Source organism: Diprion similis, chromosome 9, assembly GCF_021155765.1.
Source record: "Diprion similis isolate iyDipSimi1 chromosome 9, iyDipSimi1.1, whole genome shotgun sequence".
Classification (NCBI taxonomy): domain Eukaryota; kingdom Metazoa; phylum Arthropoda; class Insecta; order Hymenoptera; family Diprionidae; genus Diprion; species Diprion similis.
In genome coordinates, this window is record NC_060113.1 from 5,183,077 (window position 1) to 5,200,862 (window position 17,786).

The 17,786-nt window shown below is 30.8% G+C and overlaps 1 protein-coding gene across 2 annotated transcripts in view; it reads right to left on the minus strand.

Moving 5' to 3' along the window:
* Positions 1-906: 906 nt before the first annotated feature.
* Positions 907-17,786, minus strand: part of LOC124410301 (basigin) — a 41,658-nt gene continuing 24,778 nt past the window's right edge. For both annotated transcript variants that reach the window (XM_046888559.1, XM_046888560.1), the window contains 3 exons: positions 5,986-6,306; positions 4,743-5,172; positions 907-2,052 (listed from right to left, as the gene is read on the minus strand). In XM_046888559.1, the coding sequence (XP_046744515.1) occupies positions 2,007-2,052; positions 4,743-5,172; positions 5,986-6,306 (797 nt within the window). In that variant the 3' untranslated portion in view covers positions 907-2,006. The remainder of the gene's footprint in view (positions 2,053-4,742; positions 5,173-5,985; positions 6,307-17,786) is intronic.

Sequence of the window (17,786 nt, forward strand, 5' to 3'; positions counted from 1 at the left end):
TTGCGAAAGTATCAGTGCAAAAGACCGAAATATTTGAAATTTTTTTCTTTTTTACATTTGAATAAGCAGTTCGTGTAGCATCAACTTCATTAATTATTCACTCGTACAAAGGTGTACAGACACACCGAATGTTTCGAACGGATTTTCGTTACAATTATTGTTCGATACACTGCAAAATATTTTTTGCCTGGACAAATTATACGGAAAATTATAAAATTGCATTCGTAAATGAAAGAGAAGGATAGGCGTTGAGAGCGAACAATAAACAACAATCGGTTGACAATGAGACGAATTTTTAATGCAGACTTTTAGTCCGATCGTTTGCCAATTTATAACTAATCCGCAAAGTAATTAACGATATTCTAATATTATTACTAAAATATTTGATGTGAAAAAAAAGGAGCGGAGAAAATTGCGCTTGATTTGTTTTTTCTTTTGTTCTGTTATTATACACGTTACACGTGGTTCTGCAAATTATTTGAATGTATTTACGTGAACATATTTATATGTATATGCGTATTCATACGAGTAATTTACGTAGTATTATTATTTTACTTATTTTCATCACTTATTCATTATTATCCTCTATTTCAATTGTGTCCATATTCTCAGTTCCTTCGCTTTGCGTTCAGCAGATTTTTTTTGAAAAAGTTGAAAAGGAGTCCTCAGATCTTACTACTGGCTACAGCTTATAATGAAATATGGCGAGTCAGATTTGTTGCCGGGAGAAGCTTCCGGTGCGCGGATCGATAAATAACAGCGTGGAATTTCGAATAGAAATTTTAATCCCCCCGTTGCATTCCGCTAACTTTTTATCCATTTTTCTTCTTTTTCCAATTTATACACATAGGTATTTACTTCGATAGTTAGTTTCACTCGTTTTTGCTTCTTCATTGTATCATTTTTCAATACCGCAAATAAGATCAAAAGTTGTTCCTATCATTTTATTTTTGTTTTTATTTTTATTTTTTTCTCTTTTTTTTTTTCAATAAGATGTGTCTGAATTAGCGAAACGCTGAGATGATGATCCCGATGGTGTTTGCAGGCCTCCGTCACTCGACAGTTTATAATTTCATTTCGATTACGTAACGGAATTCAATTTGCCCCGGTGATAAAAATATCTTCGAAATATTAACGATTACCGTGTCAAATTTTGTATAAAAACTTGATTGGTCATTAACGATTGATTATACATAATTAATTTTAAAACAGCAATTTACGAAATTATAATACATAGATGATACGAAAATCTAGGAATTGTAAGAAGGATTTACGCGCGTTTGTATTGTGAAGAAAAAAAAAAAAAAAAAAAAACAAAGAAAAGAAAAAAGAACATTTTGAAATGTTTAAAAACAGATCGCCTCGTTGATAATCAAAATACAATCCGACATTTTGGTAAACTCGCACTGATTCACTGTTCAATTCCAAAATTTAGTTGATATTTATTCTCGCTGTGCATGATTTTAAAGCGATTCAATCGCGAAAAACGAAATTTCATAGTTTTTAAAATTATACATCTTTTACAGTATAATAAAAAATGAAGAGCTATCAAAGCTATCATACGTGAAATAATGCATGTACCAATATCGGTAATGAATGACAAAAAGATAAAATGAAATACCACAATTTATGAATAGTTACAAAGAAAAAAAGTATGCAAAGAAAAACAAACAACAACCATAACATAATTACAACAAATGGCAAGGATTTGCTGATTTTTCTTCCGGCATGTTGTACAATTTTTCTTCCCTCCTCGTGTTATTATCCAATCTTCTTGCATGTATGTACTTTTTTTTCCCTTTCGTTAGTATTTCGTAATTTTTTTTTTATTTTTTCCTCTCCTCTCCACCCGGCTAAATTCTTCGTTCCTTTTATTTATCAATTTTCGATTATACTCTTCCTCGCGCATGTTTTTCTTTTGTTCTTATTATTTTTTTTTTTTTTTTTTTTTTTTTTTCCTGTCCACGGTTTGTTCTTTGTGAAATTTTCTCCATTCAAAATTTCATTCACTTTCGCTGCCTGACTTCTGAACCTTTGTTCGGCGTCGGTTTGCTGCGAAAAAAAATATTACGATGATATAAGTAAATCAGAAAATCAAACAATTATAATAAATAATAATTACAGCGACTTTTCTTCGTCTAGGTGAATGAAATAAAAAAAAAAAACGCATTTTGAGAGACTAAATAATGAGGGATAATTTGAGTAGGAAAAAACATCCCAAAACACGGAGAAAAGGAATTACTTGGGTTATTGGATAATCATTGGGTTATACTTACAAAAACGGACGAGGGGATCTTCCAAATTCAAGGAGATGAGCATTCAGCGTTTAACGGTAACGATATCAACAATCAATCGTAAAAGCGGTGTAAAAAATTTATAAGAAATATAAAATCAGAGCTGATCAAGCGGAAGAAAAAAAAAAACACAAAAAAAAAATATCTCATAATTGACAAAATTATGTAACTTGCGTCTCGATTATCAATTACTTATTCGTAACACATTTGAACGATATTAAACAGGGTTGATAAACAGGACTCGAATATAAAAATAATGAGTCGAGTAAAAAAAAAAAAAAGAGAGAAGGAAAACGATCTACCCAAAAACGTACATTTTTTTTTCTTTCTTTCTAATTAAATATCCTTTACGTTTCAAACTACGAAAAAAATTGCAAGATAATAACTATAAACGTTAATAATATGCGTTAACTTCCAAAATAGAATAAGAAATGAGAAAACGGTATTCAAAATCGAATTGTTGATGATATTGATTAGATTTATCTTTCAGAAAAAAATGAAAATGACATACGTAATCACTTCGATAATGAAATTTTTGTTAAATTTACGATTAAAATGAAAAACTTTCACCTAACAAAGAAAAAGAAAAAAAAAAAAAATTGTTTAAAAATCAAAACCAGATCAAACTTGAAACCTAATGACAATCATTTCATTTAATAATCATAATAATATAGTCAATAATAATTCCTGATGCAGATTCAATTGTGAAAGTTTTCCTAATCAAATATCAAATAAATCACAGCAGGCTATAAGAAATCAGAATTACACCTCAGTAAAATGTCATCACTCTAAATCTCGATTTTACTCGAGTAATACTAAAGTGATTCAAGAGTGCATCTTTGAACCCAACTCGAAGTAATACCGACGAACGTACGGAACTACGCGATTGGTGTCGTCGATGTAAAGTCAAAGACAAAGACAAAGACAAAGGCAAGGGCTAAGGTTAAGGTTAAGGTTCAGGTTAAGGAACGAACGGATGTTAGACTAGGGTTGAGCCGAAGTTGGTAGGAAGTGCAGGAGGAGCGGACCTCAGAGATAAATTTCGTCGCTGATCTCGGGTGGAGGTATTCTGGAAATGAACAGCTTTGTGGTCGTAAGCTGTGGGGTTAGTGGGCGGGGTGATCGGGGGTTGGACCGGAAGTTCGGAGGGAGGAAGTGGCCCTTGAAGAGGTATGTAGTACTCCTCTTGCGTCGACGTCCATTTCCTGTCGCTACAACCGGGCAATGAAAAAACAGTAAAAATTCTCTGAGGAGAAATAATTATTTAACAAAAAACGAACGAATTTTAGTTTTGAATAAAGAGAATAGAAAAAAGTAAATTAAAAAAAAAAAAAAAAAAAAAAATTCACATCACAGAGGTGTGTTGTGAATTGAGATAATATATACATATATAAAGGATTATAGACGAAGTGGCAAAGAAATCGCGAATGAAAGAACCGATTTTATTATACAAAGTGAGAAAAGATTAAGTCAAAGATGAAGTCGAGTATAAGAACGAATCGATTGGCCAAGAGCGTTATTACAAGATCTTCGATAAATATTTCACCGCCTTCGCATCGCCGTCTGGCTATACTATTTTATTCTCTAAGATCACTGACTCATCTCATATTAGTTTTTTTTATGTCCCGTTAACTTTCCGACGGTCTAGACCAACGGCTTGAATTCTTCTTTTATGCTGTCTCGGTGTGGTGGTAACAGATTGCGGGCGATTCGGAAAAGTTGAATAAGAAAGAAGGGGGGGAAAGGAGAGGGAGAAACTCCTGTTGCGGTTTGTGGATCCTCAAGGAGGTTGTTGGTTTACCGAAAATCCATACTTTCTACCAATTATACTATTAATACTATATAATGATAAGAAAACGCTGAAAAGAGGAATAAAAAAGAAATAAATAAAACAGAGCAGAATTATAATCATCAGGTAAGTTATGGATTCTTCGTTTCAAATCGTTTCAAAATAAATTGTTCGAAAATCTAGTTTAGATTCGTTAGATTTCGGCTCGACATCAATTATATTCATGATCAAGAAATGGCAATATGGAATTTATTACAAATAAAACCAACAAGAAGAAGAAGAAGAAAAAAAAAAAACAACTCTGTTTCAACAACTTCGTAAAAAATAGCCTTATGAAAATCGAACGAATATATAATTAGATTTACGAAAATTTCGAAAACGTTTTGAAATGAAGAAATCGTCGATGTGAATCATTTGTCACGACATTCCGCGGTAAAAAATGCATGTTCGTATAAATTATTTTAAAAACATAATATAAGTTTAATAAAAAGTATGGATTTCCGTCCAACCAGCCTCTCAAAATGGTGGATATTGAAAACAGAATTAGCTGATCGAATGAGAAAAAGCAAGAAAATCGGGAGAGTGTAAGAAACAGCTTCAACACAAGACGAAGATGAATAAGAAGAATAAGAAGAAGAATAATAAAGTGTCCTCCTCACGTGTCAGGGCTCTGGTCAGTGTCAGACTCCTCGAGTTCAGCCTTGTTGCGTTTCTTCTCGTAGACGAGAATGATGGCACAAAGTACGATGACCTCGGCGCAGATGCCGAGGAAAGGCCAAAGGGCTGCAAACTTGTTCGTCACTCTAAGGAAGGTCTTCATTTCGAATGTGAAGTTGTTGCTGGTTCTGGCGAATACAACGGAGCAAGTCACGTTGCCGCGATCATCCTGCTGTATTTGGGAGACGGTGAAGGTTGACGACTTTCCATCGCTAGTTATATTCACGCGTTCCGTGCTCTTGGTATAGGTGGTATTGACGAAGATCCAGTTGACTTCGGCGCCGAGTTCTGGGGTCACTTCGCAAGTCAACCGCAGCTTTTCACCCTCGACGACGTTCGTATCCGGCGACGGTAATTTCACTATCGGATGAGCTGCGAACGGATGTGAAAGTATAATAAGAAAAAGCAATCAATCGATAGAAAGAGAGTTGAAATTTTATTCATTTTTATATCTATCTAATAATAATGGTAAATAAAAAATATAAAAAAATTATACGAATTAGAGAAAATTTCCTGATTACAACTATTCGGTGTAATTATAATTTTCAATAATTACAAATCTTCGGGGTCACGTGACCGATCGATTAGTCGTTTGAAATTTTTGTTGTTATCTTTCCTTTCTCCGTGATCGTTCCGATCGTCGAAAATAAGCTCTGACAACAGCTTGATAATAGAATGATTTTCAAAGTGTATAACCTCAAAGCTCGTCTCGCAGCGAGATAAATCGGTAAGAAATCTGTACGATATTCAATCAGCTCTGAATGACCAGAAAATACTTTCTGACAATAGCACGATAATTTAACGAAAAATTTCAAATCGATTCAAAGTTTTGAATTAAAATAATCTCAATTTTCATAAATACTCTTAAATCAGTCACGTGATGTATTAAATCTGTTTGTTCAAGTTGACTAAATTTTTACATTCAAATTTGATATTAAAATTCAATTGTTTATTATTATTGTCTTATCATCTTATTGAGCATAATGAAAAATAGTAAATAACCAACACGCAGTTGATTTTCCGATAACCATGAACAATATGTATATATCTATACATCTTTGGATGAATTATACGGGAAGAAATAATAAAATTAACTACATGCAATTGGTAGAATTTTCTTTGGATGTGGGATGAATAAACTTCTTTTTACATTAAAAAAAAGTAACAGTAAAATTCTCGACTTACGGACAACTTTCATAATTTGCGTTGACATCCCGCTGCCTGCACTGCAGGTATAATGTCCCATGTTCTCTTCGTATCCCTTGGTGATGTTAAGTTTCGTTTTATCCGCGGAAAATTTCAACGTTTCCGTTTCTTTCAACGTGGCGTTATTGTGCGTCCATGTAATGTTGTCACGCGGAGTACCCGAGGCTACATTACACGGTAAGACCAGATATTTTTCAGTAAATGCGTAAATCAGCTCACTCTGATTTGCCGATAAGCCTTTCGATATGTCTCCAGACACCGGCGGCGGTAGTGGGGTTTTCGGTATTTCGGTATCCGAATCTAAGCAGATAAAAAACATGTACAGAAATTAAAATGGATCGATTTCATTTTTCGTACACAATATGGTTAAGCTTGAATATTGAAAATAATTGCCAGTTAATTTTACAAGCCTTGAAAATCTTCATCGCAATAAGATCTAATATTTTCTCATCGCAGTTTGTTAATAGTATTATTGTTTTTATAATTAAATTTATATGTATATACTCTGAGAAGAAAATTTACGATCTTCACTCCTAAGAGAAAATTGTATTATATAATACATATGTATACAGAATGAATAGAATTTTTTATTGTACGGAGAAAAATTTAGAGAAAATATAACGAAATTGGATTAAATACATCATACCTATGTACAAAAGGAATATCACAGATCTAATAGAATTGTTATGTATTGTTGCGAGGGTATTAGAGTTTCGTTAGGAGAAATTATGAATTATCTTCAAGAAGTAATTTCTTGAAAAATATTATAAAATATATAACTAATGCATAAAACTGTTTAGTAATTTCAAAACCATGTGTAACTAAGATTAATATTATGTTATTAATAAGCCAAAAGAAAGGCATATTACGGTAACGAGATTATTAAAATAAATTTTCTATACTTCTAAAGCTGATATATGGTTGAAAAACTGCGATAATGATTTGCCTAAGAGTCACTTCATTGCAACTACACTGCGATACTCGTGATCAATAAATTGAGGATACGTACAACGAAGTCGGACAGCCGAAGTAAGAAGGAATCGTAAATACAAAATTTCTATTCGGTTATCCGACTTCATCGAGAATGATTAAATATTGATTATTAATAAAAACGAATCAAGTTCAATAACTCCATGCAAATAATAATCGTGCCGTATTATAAGACATGCGGTAGATATTATCGTTATTAAAGAAAGACAAACTTGAACTAAACGCGATTACGACCACAATAACGAATCGTATGAATTCTACTCCTACAATTATATGAGAGTTAGAGAATTAAGTAACGAAATCGTTTACGCTGAGTCACCTATGGAATTTATAAATCAATTTTCAGACATTCGTAGTTTGTTCATTAAGTATATATATATATATGTGTATATATTTGTATACAGAAATGAGCTTTACCTCTCGGATTTGGCCCTCAATTTTTTATATGATTGTTCTCACTTTAAAAAGCACTAGTTTCTTTTAGATTTTTTTAATACAGTTCGAATTTTCTACAATTTTTTAGAACCATCTTATTGATCGACACAATTTAAAAATCAGAAATATTTTGAAAAATTATTTGTCAAATATAAAAATTTTCAAAGCTTTTTCTAGTAAATAACATTAAAAAAATTAAAAGCGGAAGTCATTTTACTATATATATCATTGCTGAATTTTTTTTTCGTGGAAAAAGCTTGAAAACAGAAGAAAAAATCTCCCCACTTCGGCTCTAAGCTTGAAAATTTTGATATCTGACGCATGATTTTTCAGATTTTTTTTTTTTTTTTTTCAAATTAGTAAAATTGCGTCGATCAATAAGGTGATTTTGAAAAATTGTAGAAAATTCGAACTGTGTCGTAGAAATGTAAAAAAAAAAAACAAAGAAAAAACAGTGTTTTCAAAGTGAGAAAAATCATATAAAAAATTTTAGCCAAATTCGAGATGTCAAGGAGTGTAACTTAGGTCAAAATAAGCTGGACAAAACTTGTAAAAAGAATTATACAATAAAATGATATAGAAATCAAACATTGTATTCCCCAAATTTTCCAAGTTCCAAAATATTTTCCACTGTTAAAAAACACGTTAGATCGAATCGATAATAATTTATCCAAATAAGGTAGGTATTAGTTAGCTTTTTAAAAATTAAGGTTTTTTTAATTTTTTTTCTTTGTTCTCTTTTTCAAAATTTATCGAACTATAAATATTCTTCCACATTCATACGTCAGTGTACCACTGCGGTATGTATAGATATAAGAAGTATTTTTTTTTGTAGCGTTATTTCTGTTATCATTGCGGTTTAATCGTTGGCCCGATTAGTTAAGAATTAATTTGTTACGTGTGCAGGTAATCCGCCACTTGAAATTTACACCGACGACGATCCATGTTTGAAGCCTCAACAACAACAGTCTGGCCGTCGATTAACTAGCGTGCATCGTTTTTAGGTATCTATACCTATAATACCTATAAAAACCAATTCTTTCGATTAATTTCAAATAACTTTTCAAAAGTTTTCACGTTTCTCGGCCGAATAACGCAATTATTAATTATAAAAATATATATATTAGACTGTATCAAAAAAATTGACTATTTTTTTTTTTTTAAATGTTTTACTGAAAATATTGTTCAACATGACGAAAAAAAAATACCATCAAAATTTCAGATTTTAATATTGATATTTAGAGGTGCCTCATCGCGATTTTCTACTTTCCATAAGAATAACATGGCAAAAATGGTTCTTGCTCCTTGCGATTTTTATAACTAGATAACGACGCGTCGTACAGAAAATTCATAGACACGTTTTTGTAGGAAATTGAACGTTCTACAAAGAAGGTCTCTTGTCATTTTACGATAAATCTACTCCTTCAAAAGTTATTTGAGGTCCTTTGTTGATGTTTGACCAATATATTATATATTTATATATTTATATAGTATTACAGTAGTAGTAGTAGTAGTAGTATTATATAGTAGGAACAAGCGTCGAACGCCGAAAACGCGGATCGATGCTGAGATATTATACATGTAATATTATGCCCGCAAACTTATCCAAATCCCTTAGAGAATTTGCATTATACATATACATATATGTTATATATTCAAATAGGTTCAAATCCAGGGACACAATTATACGGTCGATTCCATCGTCCAACAACCACTTCGGTTCTAACAGGGGATTTGTAATCCTCATGAATGTGAATGTGAATGTGAATATGTATATGCATGTACCTATATACCTACTACCTACCCGAAGTTATGATGCATCGATCTTAACCCTCAGGCTGCACACCGGGGTGAAAAATGACCCCAAGGCATGTTAGCCGTGAATTTCGTATGAAAAGTATGCAAAATAATATGATTTCATTTGCGATAATAAATAATGAAATACCGTAAAAATCGTTAATTCATTATTTTACGAAAAAATTCTACCTCACTCAAGTAAATTCCTTTTTTTTTTTTTTTTTTTTTTTTTTTCATCGCCCAGTATCTGGAAATTTCTTTTTTTTCTCACCACTTCTGAAATAACTGTCTCTTGAGAATTACACGGTAAATTTTTTAAGCAATTGTCATGTAAAATTATTTCATCTTATATACAATTGAAATAAATTCAATAGGCAACGATTGATTAATTAAAATAATCTTGATCATCGTTTTTGCATTATTGAATTTAATCCTTCCTCTGGGAAAAAAAAAAATAATATTTTAATAATAAAAAAATAACTATTTTCATTCTACATAATCAGTGAATTCCAATGATACCAACTGTTGGTTTTTCATCGACTGAAGAGATTGGTTTTCAAGAATTTTCTTTTACTAAAATATTTCTACGAAAAAATTTATCCTTTCTTTTATCATTTGAACTCCAATCTCTCGCCTAAAGGAATTGATCTTATTCATTCCACCCTTCAAAGAGACTCGCGTTTAATGAATCGTCTGCGTATCTCTTCCGCAACCTCCTAGAATCTTTCAAAACTTTTATTTTCACTCGTTTTACTCACAGGATTACCCTGCACGCCTCGCTAGTTAAATTCACTCAAGAAGATAAGTTTTGTTCTTCAGAAACCTTTTCCTTTAAATCTTTTATTTTTCATTTTATACATTTTCCGCTTCGATCACGTTTCACTTTATTCATTGCTGCATAAAATCTACAAGAAAAACTTTTCAACCGAATTAGATCTTCTTAAGTCATCATATATTAACCAAAAACTCGATTAACAACCCAATTTGCACACACCACACCTTTATGTCTAATATAAAAAAAGACACACCAGGGTGAAGTTACCGAAAAAGAAAGAAAAATGAATTAAAAAAAGAAAGAAAAAAAAAACAAAAATAACAACAATAAAAATTACATTTACATTTTATACTTCCAAAGAATCGGGATGACGCTGTTATATATATATATATATATATATATATCGCCTCCTATGCACCAGGTAATATATATGGAAATGACGTCACAGGCTGTAGACTATAACTTCATTTCCCGTAAATAAATCTTCCTAAATTGTCTTATATATACATTATACACCATACGTTGTACACATACAAATGTATGCCCGTATATATATATATATATATATATATACCTATATATATATATATATATATATATATATATACACAGGGCATTCCATGTCAAATTTACCTACGTTTTCCATCACAATACATATTTGATTCGTTACGAAATTTTTTACACGATTCTCCGATCTGAAAAAGGGACTTCCGAATTTTATGAAATTATTTTAAAATTATAAAAATTTTTTCTCAAGTTTAACCTAAAAAATACCATTCAATCTGGAATAAAGTAAATACACTTATGTTTTTGAATAATTTGAAACTTTACCGTAAAAACGATAGACGAAGGGAATGAAAGAAAAAATCTGAAAAATTTAAGGAGTCATGTTTTTTATCATTTCGAACCGATTAAAGGAGCTTCAGCACGGGTTGATTCATTTATTTAATTGAATATTAATTTTTTTTACCCCAAATAAGGACCAACCTAATATACATGTATATACCAATGACGTCGCATGTAACGTAGAACAATAGCAAGAGAAATGTCAACTTGCAACGTAACCGAATATCATCCGCGAATCCAAATCTATCCATCTTTATGTATCGTTAATCATTTAGTTACGTAGTCATGTTAATTAGTAAACACACACACACACACACACACACACACACACACACACACACTGCATAATACATACGTGTACATATAATAGAGACGTATGCATATGTTATTACGTATGTTCAACTGCCTAACCCATATATTATTAATTTATGGGGTGCTAGAGGCAAGCAAACGTCACGTCCGGACGACATCCATTTGTAATGATTATATGTCTTAGCCATTGATATCTATCCTATGTAACCGTCTGCTACGTGGGGTATAAATTATATTTACGTACCTACATAGTTATAATGTTATGGGATCAAAGCAGATATACATATGGGGTATTCCACGCCAACTCGACCGGTGTTAAGACCCCGACAATCTCAGAATCACTTCATACTTTTTCTCTGACATTCAACTCGGTGAAAAAATGAGTCCTGAAATTTTTTCAATTCTTTTTTTTTTTTTTTTTTTTTATCACTAAATCGTTCATTTTTTATAAATACTTGAAGTCGATTGCGAATAACCAATTTTTTTGATTATCTCAAAAAATTCTCGACAATCCAGTGAATCGAACAAAACACCCTACCATTGAGGAAAACGTGGGCGGAATTTTTGTTCTATTTTTTTTTTTATTTTTTTTTATCACCTAATTTGAAATTTGGAAATTTTTAAACACAAAATTATCTTCACCAAGTAAAATGGCGCATCATCGAAATGATGAAACCGAACATTTACAAGTAAAATGAACCTTATTTGACGCTCAAGATTTGATCCTGTGTTAATTTTGGGTTTCAAAAATTTCAAAATTCCGATTTAGGTGATAAAAAAAAAAAAAAAAAAGAGAGAAAACAAATTCGGCCCACTTTTTCCTTGACCGGGAATGTTTTGTGTCGTTCACTGGATTTTGTCGAATTTTTAAAAAAAAATTGGTTATTCGCTGTAGACTTCAAATATTTATAAAAGAAAAATAAACGGTTTGACAAAAAAAAAAAAAAAAAAAAATTTGAACGCGACGAGAGGGGAAGAAAAATTTTGAAAAAAACAACAACAAAAAGAAACAAAACAGAAAAAAAAAAAAAACAACCTAAATACGTTTGTGAGAGCGGAAAAAAAGAACAAACGAAGAATGGAGAAATAAAAGACAAAAAACGAAAAAAAAATTAAAAAAAAAAAAAAAAAAAAACAAACAGGCGTTCGATCGAATTTACAATTTTCCATTACCAGACGTCGATAAGGGAAAATTCGTGCACACACAGTAGGTATTACACCGATCATATCGCGGCTGGTTCGGGTTGACTGACATTTTTATGACACGTGCATATATATATATATATATATATATATGTATATGTATATACGTATAATGTATGCATATGTAGATATGTATACATGGAAGAGGTTATTTCGCGGGGCAATCTGGTGAAATATCAAATCCCGCGATTGGTCGGGGAAGAAAAGCAGTGGGTGAAGGGCGAAGGGTGAGGGGTGAGGGGTGAGGGGTGAGGGGTGATAGCAACAAAACGAATAATGGGCAATAAACCGGACCGGGTCTAATGGAGAGAGTGAATAGGATGAAAAGAAGAAACGACGCCGCGATAATGCCACCCTGAACACCCTACAACCCCCTATATTTTACGATCGGATCACTTTGCTAAGTGCACGTACATATATATATATATATATATATAATATATGTGTATGATTTATGATTTACGTGTGATAGGTAGAAAAGAAGAGATTTGCGGTAAAGAGAATCACTGATATATCGAGGTTCCCTGAATATTCACGAGGTATGAAAGACTTACGAGAGGGGAGGAGGTGAGAGGGGGGAAGGGGGGTTAAACAGTCTCGGTCACACATTTTTAAAGTAAATATTTTGGCTTGAATTTTTCTACACGGTGGTTTACGGGGTTTGCCGATCACGAATCTGAGGTCGAAATTTGATGGTTTCTAAATTCAAGATGACGGATGTGATATCGAGACAAGATGAGAATGAAACTAAAAACGAAATTTCTCGCGAGATAAATTGAATGAAAAAAAAAAAAAAAAAAAAAAGAGCTCGAATCAATGATTGATAAGAAAAGCATGGAGAAAAGTAGATTGTTATAAATTTTTTTACCGAAGACTTCTTTCCAAACGTAAAGATCGTCGCCTAATCATTTGGCAGCGTTTATACACCTTGACAAGGGATCGATAAATTTTGAATCGCGTTTACTTACAAGGAAGGTCACGTTACTGTACCCCCACAACCTGGGTCAAAAAAATTATATTTTGTAGTTCACACCAAAGTATAAACCCTCACAAAAAATTAGCGGCCCACTCGCATATTTAAGGGGTGAAATTAATTCTCAAAAATCGGTGGTTTTTTCGTTTTTCGCTGATATCTTCGAAACAAAAATAGATACGACAAAAGTTTAAATAGCAAAGTTGTTCACTTTTCAGTGCTCTGCAATAATATGTAGTCGAAAATTGGAAATTTTTTTTTATTTTTTTTATTTAAAAAAAAACGTGTTTATTAATACATTTTTCGTCATTTGATCACTGAAAAAGTTCTTATTTTGCCTGAAAATTAAACAAGGTTGACAAATCCATCAAACGGAATATGTTTATATTCATATATAGGTTTAGTAAATCCAGATATGCTGTTCCACCCTTATCGTAAAATACTCATAAATCTTTTACATCTAGTTTAGTTTTGTGCATCCATTTTAGTACAAGCGAATAAGTATCACATGATTTTCTTTCATTTTATATAAAACTTTATTTAATATGCATTAGGGTGATTCAAATGAATTTTTTTTTTTCGAAAAAAAGTGGTAGTGAAAAAACGATTTGAAATGACGAAAAAATAATGCCTGCACGCGGAAAAAATTCTTACTCAAGATTTAGAGGTCGCGCAAGTCGATTTTATGTATTTATTTAAGGTTTTTTTTCGTAAAATTTAGATAATATCATAATTGCCAGTGTAAATATATATTTTACGAAAAAACCACTTATCTTGTTCTTTGTTCTTGTTCTTGTTAAATTTGACATAATCCAGTATTTTATGAGATATTTCTCGGAAACGCATTTTTTTAAAAGAAATAAATTAAACTTACCGAATATATTTGTACCCTTCAAAAAAATCGAAAAATCGAAAAAAAAAGAAAATTGAATCTTAAAGTTTGTACTTTCTTCACAGTGTTTTTTAGACAACTTTAGACAAAATTAGACAAATTTAGACAAAATTAGATCTCGATCTACTTTTAAAAGTAAAGAGATCTAATTTTGTCTAAATTTGTCTAATTTTGTCTAAAGTTGTCTAAAAAACACTGTGAAGAAAGTACAAACTTTAAGATTCAATTTTCTTTTTTTTTCGATTTTTCGATTTTTTTGAAGGGTACAAATATATTCGATCTACTTTTAAAAGTAAAGAGATCTAATTTTGTCTAAATTTGTCTAATTTTGTCTAAAGTTGTCTAAAAAACACTGTGAAGAAAGTACAAACTTTAAGATTCAATTTTCTTTTTTTTTCGATTTTTCGATTTTTTTGAAGGGTACAAATATATTCGGTAAGTTTAATTTATTTCTTTTAAAAAAATGCGTTTCCGAGAAATATCTCATAAAATACTGGATTATGTCAAATTTAACAAGAACAAGAACAAAGAACAAGATAAGTGGTTTTTTCGTAAAATATATATTTACACTGGCAATTATGATATTATCTAAATTTTACGAAAAAAAACCTTAAATAAATACATAAAATCGACTTGCGCGACCTCTAAATCTTGAGTAAGAATTTTTTCCGCGTGCAGGCATTATTTTTTCGTCATTTCAAATCGTTTTTTCACTACCACTTTTTTTCGAAAAAAAAAAATTCATTTGAATCACCCTAATGCATATTAAATAAAGTTTTATATAAAATGAAAGAAAATCATGTGATACTTATTCGCTTGTACTAAAATGGATGCACAAAACTAAACTAGATGTAAAAGATTTATGAGTATTTTACGATAAGGGTGGAACAGCATATCTGGATTTACTAAACCTATATATGAATATAAACATATTCCGTTTGATGGATTTGTCAACCTTGTTTAATTTTCAGGCAAAATAAGAACTTTTTCAGTGATCAAATGACGAAAAATGTATTAATAAACACGTTTTTTTTTAAATAAAAAAAATTCAAAAAAAATTTCCAATTTTCGACTACATATTATTGCAGAGCACTGAAAAGTGAACAACTTTGCTATTTAAACTTTTGTCGTATCTATTTTTGTTTCGAAGATATCAGCGAAAAACGAAAAAACCACCGATTTTTGAGAATTAATTTCACCCCTTAAATATGCGAGTGGGCCGCTAATTTTTTGTGAGGGTTTATACTTTGGTGTGAACTACAAAATATAATTTTTTTGACCCAGGTTGTGGGGGTACAGTAACGTGACCTTCCTTGTTAGCCTGATCCTGTACCCTCTCGTTGTCATTGAAGTAGCTGCTTTCAAGCTTGTTCTGGGTTAAAATTTACAAACAACAATGCAATATTTCGTATGATATTTTTAACGATGTTTTAACCGCAGTTAAACTGATTAATTAACAAATCGACTTTTCGGCTGAAGAAGATATCGAGTTTCTGCATAAATTACCTAACTTCAAGGTTTACATTGTATATACATATATACATATCTAAATGTGATAAATAATATTCTTTTATACATGCAAAGATAATTTATACCAGCAAATTATAAAAATCTGTACAAATTCTAAAGCGAAAAAGTTTCTTATCTAATTTCTTGCAGAAGAGTAATTAGGAGGTTAATGAAACGAGTTTAACGTTCAAGTTTGAGGAATGGCCGGAAAACGTGGAATCTGCAAGAATTCGTGGCAACCAAAGTATATATATATATATATATATATAATATATAGGGCATTCGACGCCAATTCGATCTGGGTTTTACCCTTGACCTCACAGATTTGGCGCGCGATTTTTTCTACGATTGCTCTCACTTTGAAAAGTACTCAGTTCTTTTTTTTTCATGTTTTTATTTTTCCGAATCAATTTGAATTTTCCACAATTTTTAGAAACGATTTTATCGACTGAGCAAAATTAAAAATTGGACAAAATTCTGATTGGATGTTTGAAAATTTTTTCACATTTTTCGCAAGATTGTTTTTTTCTTTTTCCTCTTCATTTTGCTGATTTGAAAAAAAAAAAAAAAAAAAAAAAAAAATTACAAACGGTTCCGAAAAACTGAAAAAAATTTTCATCATATTATATTTATAGTTTCTTAAGGAAAATAGAGAGATATTCTGAAACAATGATGTGACAAATACACGATGAAAAGGTAAAATCTATTAAACGAGGTGTACTTAATTAATTAATAAGAACACAGATCTTGACGATTTGTGTAATAATATACTTGAGGAGGAAATTTATAACTTATAATATATATTTGAGATTACAATCAGGCAACGCAAATTGAGATAAGATGCTTCATGACGTCTGTGTGTACGCAGAAACAAAAAAAAAAAAAAACAAGGAATAACAATAACAATAATACGATATGATCAAGATAACAGATTCATATCTCTTGACTCGATCTCAGCGCGTCAAGATTCGTAGATGAAACGTCGAACGTATTCAAAAAGATACATTTCAGGTACGCTGAAAAGTTATTCTTATTTTATTCACGATCTTCTTCTTCTTTTTTTTTTTTTTTTTTTTTTTTTTTTTTTTTTTTTTTTTTTTTTTTTTTTTTTTTTTTTAATAGGCGTTCATCTCTCTCCTCAGACATTCCCGAGTTATTATTATTATTTACACTGTAATATTATACAATTGATATTAAACACGTGAGATATCTAGGAATATTCAGCGTTGCAATTAATTAATTACATTTGTAATTACCTTACTAGAGTAATTAATGATTTCATAGAAAAATTGTAATTGCATTGAAATTAATTAATTATTACATGGTAAAAATTTTAATTATACTAAAAATAATTAATAATTACAAAGTAAAAATTGTAATTCTACACCAAACAATGAATAATTACATAGTAATTAGGTACTTTGTGATTATTAATTGTTTCGAGTATAATTGCAAATTTTCCTTTGTAATTATTAATTATTTTGTATTTAATTACCATTTTTCTTTTGTAATTATTAATAATAGTTTTTAAGACAATTACAATTTTCTTTATACAATTAGTAATTGCAAATGGATAATTAACCATTTTTGCAACCCTGGGAATATTCAGATTTCCAATTCGTTGGCATTGCGATTATTCTTCAAGTTAAACTTTTTCTACAATACCGTCTGACCTACGCATTACAGAAGCGAGAAACTTGGCCTGATTTTTTTTTTTCTTCTTCGAACTCTATTCTACAAACCCGCAAACGTGATTACAGAAAAATATTCAGCTTTAATTGTATAGAAGCAATAATTTGCCGTATAATAATATAAAAATATAATTGATTCGTTGGTTGATATTGTTATTTTATTACAATTGGATAACAAATACTTTTTTCTTTCAGTGGAAAAAATGTAAAATAAAAGATACGGAACAATGAGAAAAGAAATCAGCTTGCTTTGAACGCGACGAATGATTTATTGGAACGAAAAGAATAAAAAAACATTCCCCAGAGAAGAAGAAAAAAAAAAAAAAAAAAAAAACCAGATATAATACACAGTGTCCA